Source organism: Xenopus laevis, chromosome 8S, assembly GCF_017654675.1.
Source record: "Xenopus laevis strain J_2021 chromosome 8S, Xenopus_laevis_v10.1, whole genome shotgun sequence".
NCBI lineage: Eukaryota > Metazoa > Chordata > Amphibia > Anura > Pipidae > Xenopus > Xenopus laevis.
The window spans coordinates 92,065,943-92,090,566 of record NC_054386.1 but is presented as its reverse complement, the minus strand read 5'-3'; the positions used below and the strand labels follow the sequence as shown (position 1 = coordinate 92,090,566).

Sequence of the window (24,624 nt, the reverse complement as noted above, 5' to 3'; positions counted from 1 at the left end):
AAAAACTTTGACTACCATGGTCTTCTAAAGCTGGCCATGCATACGGAGGTTGACAAACGAGCGGATCTCTTCCCGATATGCCCACCTTGAGGTTGGCGATAGGCCGATTAGATCATGGCCCTAGGGCTCAACATTCGGATCACAACAAGCAAAATACGGGCGGTCAGATCAAGGATTGCATCAACAAACCGATGGGATGGGATGCAATGGGATTTTTAACAATGCTCGATTGACCTCTGGCTGGCTTTCGACCAGATATCGATCAGGGAAGCCTGTCGGAGGGCCCCATAAACTGCCCAATAAACAGCTGACAATCTGTCGGCAGTTTATATCTGCTCGAGTAGAAACAGAGAGCAAAATATTCTGCCCCTTTGCAGAAGCTTTCCATTAATTTGAATGACTGCAGCTTTCAGTGTGGTCAGGAAAGCAAATGGCCCTTAATGACAGGTTTAGGGGCACCTCATGTGTTTATAGACTTGAGTATTGATGCAAGCATTCTCTCCAGCTAAGCAGAATCTTGCACTGACCCATAAAATTTGTTGTCACCCTGAACCAAGAAAGTGGGGGGAGGAGACAGTTTTAAAGTTAAAATTTCAAGGAAACCGTTAACACCAAAAGTTATTTCTATAAATAAATAATTAAAAAAAACAGACATATAAAACAGAATGTTTGAAATCTCGCAGAAGGCAGAAGTGTTAACACTGAGCTTTCCTACACCTATTAACTCATGCAGCCTGCCCATGAGAGTGATTATGACTGGTTATTACAAGACTGGCTCATGCTTAAGTACTTTTGAACTGGGCCAGCTTGAATCATTTGTATTCATAAGATAAAGTTAAGTTGAGAAAACATCTTCAAACACTAACGGTTCCGCTGGAATTAGGGAAGGAAGCTCACAGCTTGCACATATTAGCCCTAATATCCCATTATACAGAAATGTTGCAATGCCAACATTAGTTTGAATCCTATCACCTAAAAAGCATGCCAGCAATGGGCAATATATTCACAGGTAAAAAAACAATTCATTTTACACCTTTCATATTTATTTATATATTCACAAAACGACTTGCCGATCATACACAATGTATTTATCCTTTTAAGTGTTCTTGTTCTGCAGATCACTGATACGAGACATGTCATCTGGAATAAGACTTTGTTGAGGTGTTTGTGTAGCCGAATTCCACTGTAAGCTTTGCATAACAGATTTGTTGTTAGAAAAATAAAAAATAGCTGTAACAAAAAATTTGAACAGGTTTCTTTTCTACTGCAAAATGTCTTTAATATTACGGTTCAAATAATATAACACAATTAGAAAAAGAGAGCTCCAGTTTCCAGTGTCCCATACTAAAACGTCTTAATTAGAGGCACACGGTATTGCAGGATCCTAGGCACCTGGAAGTGCGTTTTGCTCTTATCAGTTTCTGACATAGTATTATATCCCAGAGATATAAGGTTCATATCTCAGTAGCACAGGAGCTGGCTGGCCTCAGAAGAGGAGTGAATGCTCCTCCTGTGTCCAGAGTTCAGGAGTACAAGGTAAACGTCCCCTTCCAAACCAATTAAAGTAGCCATCTGCAGAATACACTACTTCAATATGAAGCAGGCCGTCACCACTTCACTGGGTGCATAATTGAAAGGCGGAAAGGACATAAGTGCTCTGCAATAGGTTAGTGGTTTTATAAGAGGTCACAAGGCGATGCAGCCATTCAAGCCTTTCGAAAAATCCATTGCAAGAGTCCATTATGGAGTACATTATAACAACAATTCGAAGAAATCTGTGAAACACCATTCAACGTAGCTGTGATAAATATCCATCCAGATCCTGGGAGGAACCAAGAAGTTAAATGTTTAGGAAACAAACAAGTTATGAGCGCTTACATACAAACAAGCTACAGGCTACTGCAGAACAATATAATTTGCATTACCATAACTATAACATTAGCAGCAACTAAATTTAAACTCATCCATGTAAAGCACCACTAGGATAATCATCCATTGATCATTATCTGGGCCCCTTATGAGGCAAATCAAAGAAACATTTTTATTTACAGTGCAACTTTGTATTTATACTATTGATATCGTTTCCCCTCTGAAATAAGGAATCCATAAGGATCAGAAGATGCAGTTATTTGATATAACTATTCATTATATAGATACAGTAACTGATCAAACGTATTAGAGGCCCTTTTCTTGTTAAATATTCATGAGTCAACTCCCCTACCCCTGCTGCAGCATCCTATTTCTACAATCTCTACAGCTCAGTGCAGTACAGTGGTTAGAATACTGGTATGGTCTGGAATAATGAACAATCTTAAAGGGAAACAATAACTACACAATAATACAGATAGGGGGTATGCACTAAAACTAGTTTTTTTCTCACTTAATTAAAACTTCTCAAAAATATTGGTGAGACAAAACGGAGTGTCAATTCGAATCGTAAGATTTTTACGAATGGACACCCCCAAAACTCAAATTTATGTGATTATCGAATGAAAACCAGCGCAAACAGCCCAAAACTATTGAGAATCCTGAAGGTAAAAAAACATGTTCCTATTGTTAAAGAGACCGTCCGCAGCTTCAGAGCATAATAAATCTAAATATGTGATTTTTTTTTCCCTCTAAAAATTCAAGTTTTTAGAAACTCGATCACATAAATTTGAGGTTTAATAAATAGGCCCCTTAGTGATGTCACTGCTTGACTACTAGTGATGTGCGGATCGTGAAAAACTCGACACTAACCTGCTGCTCCCCAGCCCGCACCCGACCCTAACCTGGCACGCTCCCCTCTTTATATACCCATGCCGTGATGTCACAAAAGGGGCAGGCCTTCACGAGTATATAAAAAGGCATTTGCAGAGGAAGAACTGGGGCAGAAGAAGGCTGCGGACGAGGACAATGGAGGCTAAAGTTTAGCCCAAACCCGCGGGTCCCGTGGGCTTCAGGCCAGCCCGCACATCATTATTGACTACACATGCCGAACTGCCAAACACAAAAATGTGTCATGGCCATGACAAAGTAAAAACTGTAACCCAGTTTTAAAAAGCTAGTTACCTTGGCTATGTTGCCTGTATAGCCTGGGACTGATGTCAAGTGATTCTCTTGCTGCCACATTCCACTTAATTGGCGTTTTAAAACCAGGATGTTTCTTTAAAATAAAATAAAAAAAAAATATCTGATTAATAAAAGTTACATAAAACAGATTCACAAGCTTCATAGTTTGATACTGAGTGTTCAAAAATATGGAAAATCTACAGGTGCGACAACTCAGCTGATTGTGAAAATCTACAATTATGTTGTTTTTTTTCTTTTCAGGAAAGGCTAACAAACATAGCTCTGAACTGCATGCAGATTACACAGTGTTTGTTCTTGTGGGATTTTACATAGATTTTTCCAGAAGCCATGATCATCTTAAATATAAAATGTTAAAGTAACAGTAGCAAGTTGGTACTTACTCATCTGATGAATTTTCAGCATTCAGAGATAATTGAGTCCACCATCTTTTCACAACTGCCTGGAGCCAGTTTAGCCCAACTATGACATATCTGCATAAATAGATGTAGAACCAGATATTTATATTTTACAGGAGACATATAAGATACACTAAAAAGCCCTTGTATAATATATGCTGCTGGTTTTACTTTTGGCTGTAAATTAATATTGTCTTCAAAAAATGGCCCATTTATTTGAGCTTCCCATAGATATTCTCTGGTCCCTGTGCGTATTTCAAATGGAGGGTGTATCCTAACAGTCCCTGCCAGAAGCCCAGTAGGAGGGGGACAGCTAATATCAACCCTGCAGTCACACAAGCAAAGACAGGCTTCAGTTCCCTATCAGGTCTGCCCAGCTGCTGATTGGTTCCTGTCCAACAGTGCAGTGTGCCGCCAGCTCCCCTGCACAGCCTGGAAATTCAGGGAGCAGGAAGTGAAAGAGAAGGAAGGGATTATTAGGGTGTTTGCAGAAACATTTCATATATAAGCCTGAAACACTACTCTTTTTAAGCACAATTCTATATTTAAAAGAGTATAATGCACTGGTACATTCCAGTTTTTCACACAAAATGTCTCCCTTAACGCACCATTATTAACCATCAAACCTCAAACTCTTCTACAGATCCCAGACTACAAAGTAAAGATTTCAAAAGGGCTAACATAAGAGGCAGAAGATTTTAAAAAGGATTCGGTCATGATTTTTATGATGTAGTTTTTATTTCTAAATTACACTGTTTACATATGGCAAACAATTCAATCAAATTTAATTCCTGAACCAGCAAGTGTATTTTCTTTTTTAATTGCAATATTGATGTGTATACAGTCATCTCAGGTCATTTTGCCTGGTCATGTGCTTTCAAAAAGAGCCACTTTAGGATGGAACTGCTTTCTGGCAGGCTGTTGTTCCTCCTACTCAACGTAACTGAATATGTCCCAGTGGGACCTGGATTTTACTATTGAATGCTGTTCTTAGATCTACCAGGAAGCGGTTATCTTGTGTTAGGGAGCTGCTATCTAGTTACTTTCCAATTGTTCTGTTGGAAGGCTGCTGGGGGAGGTGGTCATATCACTCAAACTTGCAGTACAGCAGTAAAGAGTGACTGAAGTTTATCAGAGCACAAGTCACATGACTGGGGGCAGCTGGGAAACTGACAATATGTCTCGCCACATGTCAGATTTCAAAATTAAATATAACAAAAATCTGTTTACTCTTTTGAGAAACGGATTTCAGTGCAGAATTCTGCTGGAACAGCACTATTAACTGATGTATTTTGAAAAAAAAATGTTTTTCCCATGACAGTATCTCTTTAAGTAATGTTACACATGGCAATTGGTCTGTGTATCCAAAACTCCTCATAAAAGTTTTAATGGCAAAATATGAGGATCATTTTCCTGCAAGAAGCCTTCCAAAGAGTTTTTAACTAATAATCACACATAACATATGGAGTGGATTCAGTGGCCATGCCTGGAAGGAGACATACAAATGAAAAGAATGAATTCAATGAAACTTACTCTTCAAATTTACTTTTAAGCAGAGATTTTACTAGTGGTAAAAGGTCCACGCAGCAGCCAACTGAAATGCAAGCTTTGTCTTCTTGTAGACTACAAGAAAAAAATTGTTTTGAATTAAGTATCAGCATATTTAAAATTTCTGTTGACAACACATGCCATAAAGTGGTGTGCTGCATAGAGTATTCTGGCCAGAAATACTCTCTTTGGTAGTAGAAACCAACATTCCTTATCTTTCGCCTAGGGTAAAAGTGGCCATAGACGTAATAATTACGATCTTTCCTGGAAAAGATCTTTCCAAGAAAGATCGTTCGTTTCAATACACATGTGTCGAGCTGAATTGTCAGATATACAGGTAGAGTCAGATATACAGGTAGAAACAATAGAATTTTAGCTGTATCTGATGATTCAGCACCAACAATGGCTGATGATTGGGTCCCTTCAAAGGCACCCAAAATTTTCCGTCCAGCCCGATTGACGAGCCAATGTCCAAGTCTTCTGCCGATATCGGTCGGCTCTTTTCCCACCATACACGCACCGAATATCGTACGAAAATTAGTTTTGTACGATATTATCTGTGCATCTATGGCCACCTTAAGTGTTCACAAAGAGGCCCTAACTAATCCTCTTGCAATACTAAACTGCATCTGGCATGAACATATAAAGCTCTACAATTGCACTCCCCAATCTCCCAAATTACTTATTTATATCATTTTAATATACACGCACACAAACTCCCTTTAAAAGATGGATAAGGCACCTGGCGAACAAGACCCAGCACTGTTAACTAAAGGTTCTGTATTTGTTTGTCATTTGATCTTTCCAACTTAATCCATACATGGAAACCAACACGGATGAATATTCTGTGAGCATTGGCAGTGAGGTACTTTATTTATTCTCTTCACTTTCCTTGCTTTTGTTTCCTTATCATTGCTTTTCACTGCTCTAATTCACTATGTCTAATGTTGTTTTACAATATAAAAATAAATAACATTCAGTTCTTACCTGTTTGTAAGGACCGGTAGACAATCTACAAACACCCCTAAGTCTTGCATTCTGCAGGTAAAGAAAAGACAGATACTGTAAAATAATCAGGGAAGAACCATCAATATCATTATTGGGTTTTTAACTTTCATTTTCTTTCAGCTACTCAGGGCATCTTAGGGAATGCTATCCTCACAGTTAGGAAAAACATGGTTTAGATATGCTCACAGACTTACTTACAAGTCTAAGGGACTCTCTAATAAGGTCAAACAATTCCCTCGGTCTCATTGCAACAACATTCATAACACAAACCCTCCCTGCAATTTTGCTGTCAGCAAGGTCATGCTGTTGTTTAAAGGAACAGTTACACCAAGATATTTATTTTTTTACAAAACCAACTCTAAATTGGCACATTTGATTTATGAATAGCAGCAGAAAACAAATTTAATTAGTAATATATATATATATATATATATATTTTAAAGAAATGAGCCACCCTAAGCCCAGTGTGAGGGGACATCAATCTCTCTGTGGCCTGAACAATTTCGTTTATTGGATTGTTTGACCCAAGACAATGCTGGAAAGTGGGAATTGGTATAAAATTGTAAAAATATGCTAGCTTTTCTCAGTGATCATAATTTCTGAAAGCAAGTTTTTCCCCTAATTATAAAACTGCAAATATCAGTATTAACCAATGAAAACTGTGTTCTGATCTGCATGGCACAAAGAGAAACTGTATTTCCTGTAGGTAATGCCTTATTGGTCACTGAGTAACAGTACCTTTTAAAATTTGCACTGTGTAAAAGGGATTCTGTCATGATTTTTACGGTGTAGTTTTTATTTCTAAATTATACGGTTTACACTGCAAATAATTCACTCTACAATATAAAATTTAAATGTGTATTTTTTTTAATGTAAAAATTAGTGTGTAATATTAGTGTGTAGGCAGCCATCTCAGGTAATTTTTCCTGGTCACGTGCTTCAGAAAGAGCCAGCACTTTAGCATGGAACTGCTTTCTGGCAGGCTGTTGTTTCTCCTTCTCAGTGTAACAATGTGTCGCAGTGGGACCCGGATTTTACCATTGAGAGCTGTTCTTAGATCTACCAGGCAGTGTTATCTTGTGTTATGGAGCCGCTATCTGGTTACCTTCCCATTGTTCTGGTAGGCTGCTGGGGAGGAAAGGGAAGGGGTGATATCATCCAACTTGCAGTACAGCATTAGGAGTGACTGAAGTTTATCAGAGCACAAGTCACATGACTGGGGGCAGCTGGGAGTACTCTGGGTACAAAAATACAGCAGTTAGACTCTCTATCCAGTTGTCACAGTGTGTAGATTTTAGAGGAGGGGCTGAAAATCTTCTGCAGCTGGAAGGCTTCACGTTAGTTGCATTCCCAGAGGTCATTAAGTCAGAAGATATTAGCATCACAGTCAGTAAATATTAACTTTATTTAAGGTGAATGAACATGTATTTATTTCCAAGCAACAAAGGAATACCTCACTAGGTATGCAACAAGCTCGTTTATGCTGTGTTTCCTCCAGAAGGTAAGTGCTACATTTAGCCTGAGATTCCTGCTAAATAGAACTTGCTCCATGGTCTCATGGTCTTTAGAAACCTGAAACAGAAACAAACAGTACATTTTAACTTTCCTTCAGTAATTAGACCAATTTTAGACTGGTCATTCCCTAGAAACAGACACAAAAATTTATTTCTTTCCCCCCTTTTTAAAGGACCAGTAACGGCAATTTTTTTTTTTGTTTAACTTTAAATTCGCAAAGTCTTTATTAATAAATAACTTACCGATACTCCACTTGCGCTCCTCTTCAGAAAAGGCGACAGGGCGACAATCCATTGTGCGGCACTCAATTTTCTTCCCCCTGCCTTCTATAGGAGATAGCCAGGGAGGAGAAATCAAGCGCCGCATGATGGATTGTTGCTAGTGTTGCCAGCTGGCCGGTAAAAATGATGGCTGATCCCAATGTTATTAATAGGGAAAAAAGATAAATATATAGGAAGGCCGGTATTTTTTTCCCAGAAAAGGTGGCAACCCTAATCGTCGCCCTGTCACCTTTTCTGAAGAGAAGCGCAAGCGGAGTTTCGGTAAGTTATTTTTTTGCGATTTTAAAGTGAAATGTGTCTTGGTGTATTTTTTCCCGTTATATATAAACTAACTTTTTTTAAAAAGTTTGGACATTACTGGTCCTTTAACACGATAGCCAAATGCCTTACAAGTTACAGCAGTTTCACTTGCAAACAGGATTATCCACTAAAGAATTTGTGTAAATTCTGTGGCACTACAGGTTACCCCCCCACCAGTTTATCTGCAATTCTGCTTAGCACTGTCAGAATACAATTTCGGGAGCCAGTCTTCCCTTTTTCAGGGACTGGCTCCCGAAACATGTCGTGAGTGAAAATACACCAATAAAGGGTGTTTGCAGACTAAAGTACTGCCTGTTCCTGGTCTGTTTCTTATATCTTTAAATTGGAAATATATTTATGATCAATATGCACTGCTTACTATATAAATTATATACACATGAAAAAGTATGCAACGCTGCCTTATTTAAAGAACAAGTAAAATCCCTATAAAAGATTCTTAACTAACAAAATTACATGCCTCTCTCCGTACACTAAGGGGGTTATTTATAAAAGTCTGAATGCCAAAAACATGTTTTTTTTTTACTATAAAATCCAAACTTTTTGTGGGGAAAAAAAAAAACCTCACATTTTTCGGGGGTTTATTATACAAGTTTGAAAAAAGGCCTAATCTGAATACCCGGCATCTCAGACCTGCCGAGGCTGTATATAAGTCAATGGGACAAGTCCCAGAGATATCCTACTCTGCAATGGGTTTCATGGAATAATCCGAAGATTCCGCGATTTGATTTTTCATTCGTTTTTCACAATTTTTTCGAGTTTTTTTCCCCAAACTGGACTTTTATGGGAAAATGTATTGATAAATAAGGGAAAACCTGTGCGGATTTGTTCGGAGTATATTTCAGAAAATAATGAGATTTTGCTAAATAACACCCTTAGTCTGACCCAGCAGAAGGCTTTTGTATGCCCTACACACACCTCACTGCTTTCTGGTCTCTGATTACATGCTAGGTCAGAAAGAATGAATCAGCACATGCACCTCAGTGAGCCCGGAAGTACAGGAGCCAAGTACAGGTATGGAACCGGTTATCCCGAATGTATGGTGCCTTGGGTTTTCAGATAACGGATCTTTATACCTTCAGTCTACTAGAAAACCATGTAAACATCAAATAAACCCAATAGGCTGGTTTTGCTTCCAATAAGGATTTATTATATCTTAGATTGGATCAATTACAAGCTACTGTTTTATTATTACAGAGAAAAAAGAAATCATTTTAAAAAATCTGGATTGATTATAATGGAGTCTATGGGAGAAGTTTATTCGTAATTTGGGACTTTCTGGATAACAGATCCCATACTTGTACAGCATTTTAAAAATGCAGTTGTAAACTAAAGAGATTCAGGATGTGACCTAATCTCCCTGTATGTTTACAATCAAATCACTGCAGAAGCACACAAAAATCTTTGTTTATCTGCCTCCAACTATAGAAAGGTCTTCAGTTCCCTCAACAAGAAACAAAATCCATATAGGAGGAAAAGTTATCCAGTGAGAGAGAGAGTGAGAGAGGGCTGAAGAGCAGGCAAAACAAAAAGCAAACATTTTTGAAGAAAATTAGTTCTCCAATGCCATATTACATACACACACCCCAGTACAGTATATAACATTCATGTTCCACCCATCAGAGTATGTAAAATTTGCCAGGCCAGAATATACTGATCTTGTATGGCTGTCAATGAGAAGTCATACCTCTGCAAAGAAACTACTGTATTTGTTGGAAGGGCCTTCAGTATGGGAAGAGCTGGAGTCACTGGAGTGGAGAGCAAAGCTGCGGCGGTCATTCTGAAGCTTATCGTGCAGGTTTCCTGCTGCTAGCTCATTTTCTTTATTTGCCATGTCACAGCCCCAAGCTTTTGGGAGCTGCTTCTTTTTGTATGTGGGACTCAGGGTTTGATAGCGAGCTTTTCTCTTGCAGTACACCACTTTGAAAAGGTTTTTGTTGGAGTGTAAAGACTGTTCGATCTGCGTTCTGTAACAAAAAGACACAATTTATTTTACTAAAGCACCTCATGTTCCTGATGCTTTGTAGCCACACTCGTCACAGGACAAACATACTGACAACATATTTGAAATGAAAAATAATCCCCATTTTAGAAAACAAAGTTTTCATTCTTATGATAATATGGGAGAATCAGAATAAGATACAAAAAAAGATATAGCCGATCCTGCAAGGAGAAGTAATAACAATATGCAGTGTACTATGCTAGGGCTGTATAAAAATGTATTAATAATAATAATAATATGGACACAGGTTCCTGGGGTGCCAGTCCATAACTACTCTCTAGATCAGTGATCTCCAACCAGTTGCTCATGAGCAACATGTTACTCTCCAACCCCTTGGATGTTGCAGGTTGTTATTTTTGAGTTCCTGGCTTGGAGGCAAGTTTTGGTTGCATAAAAACCAGGCGTACTGACAAACAGAGCCTCAATGTAGGTTGTCAGTCCACATAGGGGCTACTAAATGGCCAATCACAGCTCTAATTTGGCACCCTTGGAACATTTTTCATGCTAGTGTTGCTCCCCAACTACTTTTTATACTTCTGAATGTTGCTCACGGGTTCTAAAGGTTGGGGATCACTGCTCTAGATGCACCAAGGCTTATGAGACAACCCACCAGATATCCATGCAAGTGCTGGAAGGCAGCAAATTTTAACAAAATCCATTCTTTTAGCATTTATCTAGGCATATACGAGGGCTTTGAGGCAGGGTGTGTGGATACTTTAGAATGTACAACCATTAAACAGTTCAACACCAAGGGGGTTATTTATCAAAATCTGAAAAGTTCTCACTATTTTCTGAAAACTACTCCAACCAAATCCGCACAGACTTTAATAAATACATTTTCACACATTTTTCTTGTGTTGAAAAAGTCACAATAAAATTTAAATTTAGCTTTAGCTCTTGAAACCTAAGAATTTTTATTAAAATCGGGCAAAAGCTTCCTGTATGTTTTTTTTTCAAAAACCCAGAAAATCTTCCAATTGTTAACAGGACATCTGCTATTGACTTTTGTGTGTTCTCGGGAGTCTGAGATCTGACTTTTTTGTGATAAATACCAAAAAAATGGTATTTCCCCCCTTTAAAAGTCAAGACTAGAAAAATTAAATAAACCCCCTAAATCTCAGTGATTCCAGGCTTATGTATGAAAAATCCTTATCCTCAAAATCTGTTCAACTGAGAAGTATTTCTTGACGAGAGGGCCACCCAGGAGCTTTCTAAACCCACTAATATCCTATTTTTATTTTTTTAAAAATGTGTTTTTTTATGGAGTTTGTCATTTTCAAAACATACAACAAAAACAAACACAAAAAAAAGCCTGAAACCAAGCGCTTTACAACAGTCTCAGCGGCTACAATTTCATGGTATTTGGGTATTCCTTCAGTTCAAGGTTATCTTAACAGATATTGCATAATAAAAGTACATGACATACCTTATATTACTATGAGTAGACATCTGAGTGCTACGCTTAACTAATAAACCATTTACTCTATTCATTGTGTATTTTGTGGTGCCTTTAGGGGAACTGAGGTGGGGGGGGGGAGAGATTATGCTGTGGGTGGAGGAGAAACCCGTGGGCTTACTGTATCCTGGATCAGCAATGAGGGCATATGTGCCAATATCCAAGGAGACCAGACCTTATCAAACTTCTTTGGACATCCCCTACCCATGTACATGATTTGGTCCAGTGGTACCGAGCGATTTACCAGCTCTATCCATTGTTTCTTTTTTGGGGATTGCCCGGGTTTTCCAGTTAAGGGCAATTAACCTTTTGGCCTGTATAAGCAAAAAGCACAGTAGGGTTCGTTCTGCTACTGTGGGGGCAGTTTCTTCCACTTGGTTCAAACAAGTATCAATGGATCTAGTGGTTTTATGAGTGCTTAAAGGCCACTAATTTTCTGTGTTACCTTGGACCAAAACCAGCGGATGTTTGGGCATTCCCATACCACATGAAAATAGTTTGCTGGGAGACTGCACATTTCGAACAAGTATCAGGGATGGTAGGATTAATCAGATGAAGTCTGTACGGGGTAAGGTACTTTCTGTGGGTATATCTGAATTGAATCATTTAATCTTTTGCATTTGTCGACATAGATATCTCTAATATATCTTTCCAGATTTCCGGGGTAAGTTGGGGGATATCTGCTAACCATTTGTTATACAGCTTCTGGTAGGATGGGTTCCCTAGGTTTGTTTAGGAGAGAGTAGAATTGCAGCGTTGGCTTACAGAGTGTGGGTTTGCATATAAGTGCCTCCAGTCCTTGGGTGTGGTGTTTTCGAGGTGCCCATTTGGGCTCTGTAAGCGTGAAGTATATTTTATTTGGCAGTTGGAATTTTTCTTTTAGGGCATTGAATGGGAGTATATTCCCTTGGTAATTTATTTGTCCCAGATATTTAATTTTATGGTTGGCCCATAGTTGGGCATCTGGAATGGACTGCGTATGAGGTAATTGAGGGTTGTGCCAGAGTGGTATGCACCCTGAATATTCACTCTCCTTCTTAGGGAAGTATTGTAGATCTATCTTCCACGTTTACACTGTGCTTTTTATAAGAGGGATTGTGGAGTTAAGACCTTTTAATAACCTATTTTTAGCTGTATTTAACTTTTCATCCAGTCTCCCTTTACCCTGCCTGTAGCCACAAAATTTCAGCTGCTACATAATACACATTAGAAAGCTGTAATTTCATTCAGTTTCCTGATTTACTGTTCATTCCATAACATTATGTACACAGGGCTGCTGTATTTGCCGGTTTATACAGCAGCTCTGTGCCAGAGGAAGAGCAAAGAGTTATATTAAATTCATCTAAATAATAAAGCTGTGCATAACTACTATCATAAAGTTTGATTCCTCAAAAAGCTGCTATAAGTCAACCACAAATGCTGAGAATTATCCAAACACAACAAGTCTCTACGTAAATTGGCAAGTTTTTATGCAACAAAGAAAATTATGCACACTCACTGCTCTGGAATACAGATTACAGCAGCAAGCAGAGGCACTTAGGGGCCAAGTAAGGGTGTCTTTTACACAGAAATACATGCTTGGGATTGGTTTACCCTGTAGGCAAACACAATAGGAAATAGGCATTAAGAAGCCAGGGAGAGCAGGATATCTGCTTCCTGATAAGGAAGAAAAGCCTATATAAATATATACATAACATATACACACTAATTAACTTACCTGTTTCTGTCAGAAACCAACTCTTCTTGTGAAATGTTATTTCCCTGTTAAAAGATAAGACAGACTAATACTTGGTGGAAAGGAACTTGCACAATGCCTATATAAAATGTTAAATATTTATAGATGTGAGGATCAGGAAAAACTAAACCTGCAACGGACCCTAAGGGCAGGGGCACACGGGCAGATTCGGGGAGATTTAGTCACCTGGCGACTAATCGCCTCTTCTTCGGGGAGAAATCTCCCCAAACTGCCTTCCCCCTGCTATAATGAGAAAACGCCAGCGCAATAGCACTCACGGCGCTTCGATTTCCGAAGCACCCGCAGTTGCCTCACAAGGAAGGCAGTTCGTGGGGGATTGTCGCCCCCAAGAAGAGGCAATTAGTTGCCAGGCGACTAAATCTCCACGAATCTGCCCTTGTGCCCCTGCCCTAAAGCTGGCCATAGACGCAAAGATACAGTCGTATGAATTGAAGTTTCATACGATTTTCAGACCGCATATGCATCGTTCCAACATTTTTCGTACCAAGCTGATCAGTCGTTTAGTCGATGGAACAGGTTAGAAGATTTCTGACGGCCAACGGTAATTTCTCTGCAGGTATTGCCTGTCTGATGATATCAGTGAGAGACTGTCACTGCTATTTGTCAGACATAACTTTCATTTGATTTCTTTCAGGGGCAGAACATTGTCTGATCTGTTCTTTTACTACTTTACTTGATTTAAATTAATTTAATTGAATGGTTAGTGCCAGGTCTGAATGTTTGTCGGATACAAGGGTAAAATCTGCCAACAATGGCCAACTTAAAGGGGAGGTTCACCTTTAAGTTAACTTTTAATATGTCTTCTTTTTTTTCTTTTTGAATTATTTGCCTTCTTCTTCTGACTTTGGCAAGACATTTCTGGATAGAGTGTGATTTGCAGTGCTACATCTCTCAGGGATAACAAAATTCAACCCTTTATAAATCTGCCCCTAAGGGTATCCTGACCAAATGTTGGACTACAAAGGTGGGGCTTAAAGTGTCTGAGAATCATTACAATAAATCATCATGTTGTATACCCCTCTCCAGCAAAACTGTAAGCAGGATAAAGCAGATTTTAGAAGATCAACCAACTAGCAGGGAGCTTTAGAAAGCATGCATATTTTTCCTTCAAACTGTATAAAGGGCCATTGTTCGTTCTCTAGTATAAACAAAAAAAGTTGAAAGTGTCCTTACCTCCTTCATATTCTGCTTTGCTGAAGGAGAGATCTTTTTCCTCGGGAAATCATTGGAAGAACTTTCATTTAGGTCTCGTTTCTTAGTATTTCGGGCTCCTGATGCCATAATCCCCAATGAAGCTGCAGTCACGAGAACAGGAAAAATTACATGTAACATTCATGTACACTATAAAGCACTATTAAGCAAATATGTGTAATAAAGTATGCCCGATAGAATTATTATAGGACATACAATCATATACAGAGAGTGAAGTTGAGGCACAAAGATAAACAAATAAAAGGCAATTGAGTTCATGAACAGTAACATGTAGCTGCATGTCTATGGAGTAACATAAATGCTACTTAAAACGTAATCCGAGGTTACATCATTGCAGGTTGAAATCTAGTCAATATCTTGGGATTGATCCCACGTCTATAAACCATGCTCCAAGGCTTGAGACATGCTGGTACAATTAGTGTTTTTCAGAATGTTGTTACCTTGGAAAATAACTAATAATTTCCTGACTAAATGAACTTTTCCAAAAGAAAGAGTTCACAAACAAGCAAAAGCAGGGCAGCAAGGAAGCATTCATTTTTATTATACTATAGCAATTTTCGTTAATATTTCCTCAAAGAGCATATAGTGCAAGATGCACATTAAATGACTTGTCCAAGGCCACAAAGAAATGTCAAGTACAGGTATGGGACCTGTTATACAGAATGCTCGGGACCTGGGGTTTTCTGGATAACGGATCTTTCCGTAATTTGGGTCTTCATGCCTTAAGTCTACTAGAAATTCATTTAAACATAAAATAAACCCAATAGGCTGGTTTTGCTTCCAATAAGGATTAATTATATCTCAGTTGGGATCAAGTACAATGTACTGTTTTATTATTACAGAGAAAAAGGAAATCATTTTTAAAAATTTGGATTATTTGGATAAAATGGAGTCTATGGGATACTGCCATTCTGTAATTCAGAGCTTTCTGGATATCGGGTTTCCCGATAAGGGATCCTATACCTGTAATAATTTCTCTAAGAACATAAAGATTTACAGGGACTGACCATTATTCAGATCCAATGTCTCTACAGGAAATTAAAGAACTCAATATTGGCAGGGTCCTCCTTTCTTAGCAAATGGGCCATTTCAACTTAAAGAGGGAGTTCACCTTTAAATTAACTTTAAGCATGATGTAGAGTAGGGATCCCCAACTTTCTGAACCTGTGAGCAACATCGAGAAGTTGAAGGAGTTGGGGAGCAATGCTTGCATGAAAAATGTTCTTGGGATGCCAAATAAGTGCTGTGATTGGCCATTTGATAGCCCCTTTGTAGAGTGTCAACATACATTGAGGTTCTGTTTGGCAGTGTACCTGGTTTTTATACAACCAACACTTGCCTCCAAGCCTGGAATTCAAGATTAATCACCTGATTTGAGGCCACTGGGAGAAACATCCAAGGGGTTGGAGAGCAACATGTTACTCACAAGCTACTGGTCGGGGATCACTGGTGTAGAGAGTGATATTCTGATACAATTAGTAATTGATTTTCATTCTGTATTATTTGTGTTTTTATAGCTATTAGCTTTTTATTAGGCAGCTCCCCAGTTTGCAATCAGCCTGGTTGCTAGGGTCCAAATTATCCTAGCATTCATAAACTGGTTTAAATAAGAGATTGAAATATGTATAGGAGACCTCAATAGACCCCCATTTGAAAGCTGGAAAGAGTCCGAAGAAGTAAGAAAACAATTCAAAAATGATAAAAAAAGAAAAACTGAAGACGAAATTAAAACTTTCGTAAAGCGAATTCTCCACTAACAGACAATAGATGTTGTTTATACTTACTAATGTCTGTAGTTCCATTTGTTCTAACTGCAGACGTTATGTGGCAGTAGCTTTTAGATTAAACCCCCACACTACCTTACTAAAATTAATTGAGATCGAATTATATAAGTGCTTAGTGCGATTATAAACATCTGCTTAGTTCTCAATCAATTTAGCACCAACATACAATTAATGGTATTTCAATTGATTGTTATATATGTTATATATCAATAATTAAAAAGATTAAAGGTGCTCAAGTGCTATAAATCAGGTGATGTGACCCGCAATAAAATTTATCTGCACACAATTGATGAATGATCTAAAAGTTCATGGTTCTTATATGAATTAAATAAGGTGCTAGTGCTGTAGTTATAATTTTAAAGTTTTATAACTACAGCACTAACACCTTATTTAATTAAGCATGTTTATAATCGCACTAAGCGCTTGTATAATTAGATCTCAATTAATTTTAGTAAGGTAGTGTGGGGTTTTACTGCTTTTTCTTGTTTTTAGTACCCCTATTCTGGTTTATATACCTCTACACAGCCTGAAATTGGGTAATACAAGTGAGTGAACATTAATTACAAGTGAACTATATTTTGTTTTGTGATCAGTAGCTTTTAGATTACCCATTGTCTCTTTATGCATTTCAGAGGTTTTTATGTAAATGACTAGGCAAGGAAGATGGTTTCGTTTTACTAAATGTAATGTAATAAAGGCTATTGTTTGACCTGTCTGTTTTATTTTGCCAAGATTAAGGAATGAAGTTGCTTAAAGATCCATAGAAACCAGAGTCCAGAGTGCATTCTACCGCTCTATAATCTTTATTACTACAGTATTTCCATTGATCCATGCATTTCTCTTTACTAACCAGCCCAGACTGCAGGATTGTGATATCAGCTTGGTGTTTCCACACACACAATAGCAGCAGTTATTGGTACAAAAACAGGAGCAGAAATCCACCCTTTAGGGGCAGGGATCCCCAACCTTTTTTACCCATGAGTCTCATTCAAATGTAAAAAAGAGTTGGGGAGCAACTCTAGCATAAAAATAGTTCTAGGGAGTGCTAAATAAGGGTTGTGATTGGCTACTGGTAGTCCCTATGTGGACTGGCAGGCTACAGGAGGCTCTGTTTGGTCATACACCTGTTTTTTATGCAACCAAAACTTGCCTCCAAATAAGCACCTGCTTTAAGGCCACTGGGAGCAAAATCCAAGGGGTCGGTGAGCAACATGTTGCTCACAAGCAGCTGGTTGGGGACCACTGCTTTAGGGCAATGACACATAAGAAGATTAGTCTCCTGAAACAAATCTTTTCTGCGAGTGACTTATCCACTCCGTATACTTTTCTACTGGTGATAAAAGAAAGGTGGCTCTTTGTTTTGCCATAGTTGCCTCAAGAGGGAACTTCAGGCGACTTCAAAAAAAAGTTACTTATTTCTGGGATTACTTCCCCTTTAAACACATACATCATCTCTTTTACACACTCTTTACAAGTAGTATTATCAGTTGAGTTATTTGTTGTGCAAAACTGTTGGCATGGAAGTATCCAAAACTGTTGGCATGGAAGTATCAGCTAATAATAGCTCATGTGATATTATATGATTAGCAATGCAATTAAAGAAAAAAAATCAATCCAATGTGTAATGAATCACCAGTAGTTATTTGTGCCACAAATTAAATGCTTTGGGCCAGACATTGAACTCCATAAGGTGCACAATTATTTCTGACAACCAATAAAATCACCCAGAGGTAAAATGTGCTACTGTTCTAGCAACACCTGCAACAACACAGAACAAAAGGCAGAACTCCAACACACTAATTGCATCTGAAAGCTTAAAGGAACAGTTCAGTGTGAAAATAAAAACTATGTAAATAGATATGCTGTACAAAATAAGAAATGTTTCTAATATAGTTATTGGTTACTGCCTGGTAACCAGTCAGTATAAACCAAGAGAGCTGAAAAGCAGGAAGTAGTGTTCCGGCTATTATGTTAAACACCCAGTCACTCCAGCCTTTATACATTACATGTATATAATTATTAAATTATATATTAGAAACATTTTTTATTTTGCACAGCCTATTTACCCAGTTTTTATTTTTACACTGAACAATTCCTTTAAGTATTCTATTGCTGGTTTTCTACACAGCAACAGGCTCCACTGAAGTTTGAGGGCGGATGTTTCTCTCACTTTACAACAGAGAAGCTGAATAAAAGAATCCACCTGTATGAAGAGGCTTACAGCAGGAGTGCCCATACTTTACTAATGCGAGGTCTACTTTTAGTGATGTTGTCTGATTATTATCTACATCCATAAAAGCATTGCTAGCATTCTGTTTCATGGAAAATATTACTTAAATATTATATTGATTTATGAGAGTATATATATTGCTATATTTAACAAACAACTTCTTATGTAACCTTAAAGGGATCCTGTCATCGGAAAACACGTTTTTATCAAAACGTATCAGTTAATAGTGCTACTCCAGCAGAATTCTGCACTGAAATCCATTTCTCAAAAGAGCAAACAGATTTTTTTATATTCAAATTTGAAATCTGACATGGGGCTAGACATTTTGTCAATTTCCCAGCTGCCCCATGTCATGTGACTTGTGCATGCACTTTAGGAGAGAAATGCTTTCTGGCAGGCTGCTGTTTTTCCTTGTCTTTGTAACTGAATGTGTCTCAGTGGGACATGGGTTTTTATTATTGAGTGTTGTTCTTAGATCTACCAGGCAGCTGTAATCTTGTGTTAGGGAGCTGCTATCTGGTTACCTTCCCATTGTTCTTTTGTTTGGCTGCTGGGGGGGGGGGAAGGGAGGGGCAATATCACTCCAACTTGCAGTACAGCAGTAAAGAGTGATTGAAGTTTATCAGAGCACAAGTCACATGACTTGGAGCAGCTGGGAAATTGACAATATGTCTAGCCCCATGTCAGATTTCAAAGTTGAATATAAAAAAATCTGTGTGCTCTTTTGAAAAAATGGATTACAGTGCAGAATTTTGCTGGAGCAGAACTATTAACTGATTCATTTTGAGAATTTTTTTTTTCTCATGACAGTATCCCTTTAACATAATAAATATCTGAATGAAAAGAATGAAACAGGAGAGTGATATAGACAAGCTATTTGTTGATAGTGACTGGAGATCTACTGATCATCAGCTAAAGGTCTACTGGTAGATCCCGATCGACCTTTTGGGCACTCCTGGCTTAAAGGAAAAGGAAATGTTAAAACTAAGTAAGACTTATCAGAAAGGTCCATCTAAATATACCAGTAAACCCCCAATGTAGTGCTGCTCTGAGTCCCCTGTCAAAAGAAACACAGCATTTCTTTTCTTCTATTGTGTACACATGGGCTTCTGTATCAGACTTCCTGCCTTCAGCTTAAACCTCATTGCCCTGGGCAAGAGCATGCTCAGTTTGCTCCTCTTCCCCGCTGTAATCTGAGCCCAGAGCAGGGAGAGACTCAGGCAGGAAGTGATGTCACACCACGTTAATACTGCAGCTCCTATCCTAAACAAACAGAGAGTTTCTAGAGCTTTTTACTCAGGTATGGTAAAACATTCTATAGAATAAATAAAGCATTCTAGCTTGCACTATTGCAGCTAATCTATTGCCAAGAAAATGCCTCCGTAGCTTTCCTTCTCCTTTAAAGTGGTAGCCATTGAGCTTTCCCCAAAAGCCCCCTTCTCCAGTTTGCCTTTATAAATTAGGTACACATCTGTAGTGCAACATCTAACATAGTAAGTTAGGTTGAAAAAAAGACGTCCATCAAGTTCAACCTTTTAACTGCTAACTGCTAGTTGATCCAGAGGAAGGGGAAAAAAAAACATTTGAAGCCTCTCCAATTTGCATCATAGGGGGGAAAATTCCTTCCTGACTCCAAGATGTTAATTGGACCAGTCCCTGGATCAACTTGTACTATGAGCTATCTCCCAAAACCCTGTATTCCCTCACTTGCTAAACTCCATCCAACCCCTTCTTAAAGCTATCTAATGTATCAGCCTGTACCACTGATTCAAAGAAAGAACAGAACCTCCTTTCTGCCAATTGGAATGGGTGACCTCGCATCAGCTGGAAAGACCTACTGGTAAATAAAGCATTAGAGAGATTTTTATATGATCCCCTTATATATTTATACATAGTTATCATCAGGCGTGGAATCACTGTAGTGTAGAAAAAGGTAAAATGCACTCTGAAATTATATGTAATGGTTATGCATTGATGAATTGAAAGATATTACCTCCCAATGTATTTGATAACTAACTCATGGATTATTTTATATCTACCTTTAGTGAATAGGCCTTTCAGTCTCTATTCCGTACAATTTACAATCTAAATATGTACTATTTAGAGAGCTGTAGAGACAGATAAGTAACATCAACCTAACCAATTCCAATACAAATTCCAGCAGCACTCCGGTAAGGTGAAAAAAATTCATTTGCACAAATAAATTTTTTTTCACCTTACCGGAGTGCTGCTGGAATTTGTATTGGAATTTGTACTGGACCTGGGCAGACAGAGTCGCAGCTGGCACCCGACGCTTCAAAAAGCGGTGAGACTGATTGTGTAGCACTACACTCTATGCTTATGTATCAACCTAACCAATATTTCTATGCACAAAGTAATATCTGCTTTGTCTGTTAATGACTGCAAGGAGTTACTGTTGCAGCCAAACACATCACTGGCTTTTCCTGTCAATAGTAACAAATTAAGGATGTATACTTTTCCTGCTGTTAGGATCCTAGAGATGAGGAAATGAAGTTATGCAATCATAAAACATAGAGGGAGTGTATTTAGCTCATGATCAAAGTGTGTGTGATTGTGATTTAGATTGTAAGCTCCGCTGTAGAAGGAACTAATGGGTACGAAGTATAATCTATGTAAAATGTAGTGGTATACATACCCATTTTGCTTCATGGAAAAATATGGCAAACAGTGAACATTTGAAAAAGGCATATTTTCACCTATATTTATTTTTTTAGACTTTTTTTCCACTGCACATATTGTGCTATTTTTGGGCTACTTTTGAAGTGCCTCTCGGCTAGTTTTGTAGCTGACTTTGGTTGGTGTTGAAAATTAAGACCTGGCAACCCTGCCAAGTGCTTTTATACAGGTCATGAAACTACAAGGTTATGCATTACAGACCAATATACATTATGTAGTATAACATACAAGTTACATGTGACTCAAATGACATCTCTAAGCACCAAATAGTAAATGATGATATTAAATCACCCTTCACGAGTCCTACCCAAAGGTATGGGCTCCGGCTGGCAGCCAGAATACTTTCCGCTTGCCTAATGGCTGGATCAAAGGAAGTGAAGCAAGATCAGGCAAGAAGTGCATGTGCAAAACCCGAAAAAATTAATCAAGCGCCCCTTACGGGAGCACAGTGTCTCTGCTTTCATCAAGCTTAGCTTGATGGCTTGGCTTGATGATCTTCACAGAAGATCATTAGAAGGGGTACCTCGCCGAAAGGCCCAGTTCTACACTTGATCTTAGCCAAAAGGCTGAGAAGTGACTGATGACATCACTAAGGAAGATTTATAACTGATTTGTATGGAAAGCATTGGCAGATATTGACAGTTGTTGTGTGCTATACAGAGCATTCTGCCTGTGCTTATTAGGGATGCACCGAATCCACTATTTTGGATTCGTCAGAACCCCCAGAACCTTCGCGAAAGATTCGGCCGAATACCAAACAGAATCCAAACCCTAATTTGCATATGCTAATTAGGGGTGAGAATGGAAAAACATTTTTTACTTCCTTATTTTGTGACAAAAAGTCATGCGATTTCCCTCCCTGCCCCTAATTTGCATGTGCAAATTAGGATTCGGTTCGGCTGGGCAGAAGGATTCGCCCAAATCCGAATCCTGCTGAAAAAGGCTGAATACTGGCCGAATCCCGAACCGAATCCTGGATTCGGTGCATCCCTAGTACTAATTAGATTATCTGCAGCAGGGGTTGGAAAATAGTCTTACGGCTGGCCAGGCAGGGTTGACAGGTAACAGTAAATGATCTCAATGGTTATGGCAGCAACATCATACCTCCCAACTGTCCCGTTTTTCACGGGACAGTCCCAATTTTGACAGCTGAACTCAATCTCTTTGATCTCCTGCACTGAACAGGCAGAAAAAGATACAAAGTTTCTAACTTAAAGGAGACATATAGGATAAATGAAAAAACCCTGATTTTATAGGCAATTATGAGTAATATATGGTGTTACTTTTACATGGTGCTAAAAATAATCTTTAAAAATAGCCCCTTTAATGGAGCTCCCTATAGATGTTCTCTGGTCCCTGTCTGTGTTTCAAATGTGGTTAGGCGTGTCCTAATGGTCCCTGCCAGAAGCACAGTAGGAGGGGGAAAGCCAATCACAGCCCTGCAGTCACACAAGCACAGACAGGCTTCAGTTCCCTATCAGGTCCTGTTGGCTGCTGATTGGTCCCTGTCCTACAGTGCAAAAAAAAAAAAAAAAAAAAAAAAAAAAAAAAAAAAAAAAAAAAAAAAAAAAAAAAAAAAAAAAAAAAAAAAAAAAAAAAAAAAAAAAAAAAAAAATCTTGCCAGCAATGAGGTTTAAGCTGAAGGCAGAGATCTGATACAGAAGCCATGAGTACACATAGAAGAAAGAAAGTGGTGTATTTTTGACAGGGGATCAGAGAAACATTACTTTGGGTTTTTACTGGTATATTTGCATGGACCTTTCTGATAAGGCTAACTTAGTTTTAACCTTTCCTTCTCCTTTAAGCTCAATTCGTCTATATCTAAATGAGTATAACGCACTGGTACTTTCTTATTTTTTTACACAATATGTCTCCTTTAACTGCCTTTTGGCAGAGAGCCTAGAATAGATACTTAGATACTTTTGTAACAGTTTAAGATAAGCAGGTCTCCTGGGAGAACTTAAGACTCGCATCTTAAAGGGCAATTCACCTTCATTAGCAAAACTGTAATAACACATAAAAACCACAAGCATTGTGTTCAAACTCTCATAACCTGTCACATTTTGTAAAATGGAAATGGTAGTTAGAGGGTGTGGCCACTAAATGGGCGTGGTCAAAATATGTCGCACTTTTTGTCCCTCTTTCTGCTTCCAAAATATTGGGCAGCATTACAATTCCCACATGGTGCCACTAGCAACTACAAACATTAGGAGAGAAATTGCTGTGCAAGTCATCCTAAAGCGCTGCTGTAAACTACAAAAAACTGGCAAAGGATGATGGGAAATGTAGTTTCTACGTGCAGGGTGGAGCTATAAAGCTTCAATTCAACAATCATGGCCTAAAGACACTGCATGGGGTTGATGCCCACTTCACTGAGCACAAAGTCCGGCTAATTGTAAGCGAGCAGCATTCTTACCGGCTCATGGCCCCACAGCCGAGGGGAGCAGGGAAGCTCTTTGGCAGCTGGACACTGTCCTGTACAGCGCGGCTTCCGGCTCCGGCAGCAAACTTACCCCTTCCTGACACTAGGACGCGCCATTCAAACTGCCACGCGCAGCATGCCGGGAAAGCATAAACTGCTTCAGACGCACACCTGAACCCAGCGCTCTGACTGGCTGGTGATACCGGAAGCGTTTTACGTCAGGCAGAGCGCCAACCTTTCAATGGAGACACGTTACTTGGCGCCATGCTGCGATGGTTGGCAGCTAAAGCTCTACACTATTGTGGGCAGTGTTCACTGTAAGTTAATACGTAGGGTGGTGCGGTAACAGAATCTACGCTTTGAAGATGAATCCACGGATGTTACATCAACCCTTCAGAAAAGATAAAGGGCGTGACAATTATAGCTCAGCAGCTAATGGCTGCCCCTTTCTGCCTGAATGCCATCTCAAAGGGGTTGTTCATCTTTGAGATAACTTTTAGTATGATAAAGAGAGTGATATTATGAGACAATTCGTTTTTATTATTCATAGTTTTTTATTCAGCAGCTCTTCAGTTTGCAATTTGAGCTATCTGGTTGCTAGGGTCCTAATTATCCTAGCAACCATTGATTGTCATAAGAGAGTGGAATATGAATAGGGGAGGCTTGAATAGAAAGGAGTAATAAAAAGTAGCAATAACAATAAATGTGTAGCTTTGCAGAGCATTTAGGGTTGCCACCTTTTGAAGCGGTGGAGACCGGACAGGGCTATGACGTGGCGATTGGCCGATCACCGTGTCAATCAAGGGAATCCTGCCCGGTTTTCCTTATTTGGAAAACCAGCCAGAAAGTTTTGACCCGGGCAGCCCTTCAAAATACCGGGTTGTCCGGGTCAAAAATGGACAGGCGGCAACCCTAAGAGCATTTGTTT

The 24,624-nt window shown here is 38.8% G+C and overlaps 1 protein-coding gene across 2 annotated transcripts; it reads right to left on the bottom strand.

Annotated features, from left to right (window-relative positions):
• Nucleotides 1-1,021: 1,021 nt before the first annotated feature.
• On the bottom strand, nt 1,022-23,901 carry katnbl1.S (katanin p80 subunit B-like 1 S homeolog). Of its 2 annotated transcripts, none has more exons than XM_041574400.1 (10): nt 23,788-23,901; nt 14,525-14,646; nt 13,313-13,356; nt 9,825-10,104; nt 7,477-7,595; nt 6,003-6,053; nt 5,001-5,090; nt 3,453-3,542; nt 3,052-3,145; nt 1,022-1,822 (listed from the first exon to the last, which is right to left on the bottom strand). In XM_041574400.1, exons 2-10 carry the CDS (start codon nt 14,630-14,632, stop codon nt 1,790-1,792), a joined length of 909 nt encoding a protein of 302 aa, XP_041430334.1. In that variant the 5' UTR covers nt 14,633-14,646; nt 23,788-23,901; the 3' UTR covers nt 1,022-1,789. The 2 variants fall into 2 exon arrangements, with proteins under 2 accessions (XP_041430334.1, XP_041430333.1); XM_041574399.1 differs by having other exon boundaries at nt 23,691-23,886.
• Between the last annotated feature and the right edge of the window lie 723 nt (nt 23,902-24,624).

Coding starts and splice junctions, on each gene's coding strand:
- katnbl1.S (XM_041574400.1), bottom strand. CDS start 14,632: ATGGCATCAGGAGCCCGAAATACTAAGAAACGAGACCTAAATGAAAGT. Junction 3,146..3,452: donor GCTGAAAATTCATCAGATGA/GTAAGTACCAAC, acceptor TTTATTTTAAAG/AAACATCCTGGTTTTAAAAC. Junction 1,823..3,051: donor ATACAGGCAACATAGCCAAG/GTAACTAGCTTT, acceptor GGTTCCTCCCAG/GATCTGGATGGATATTTATC.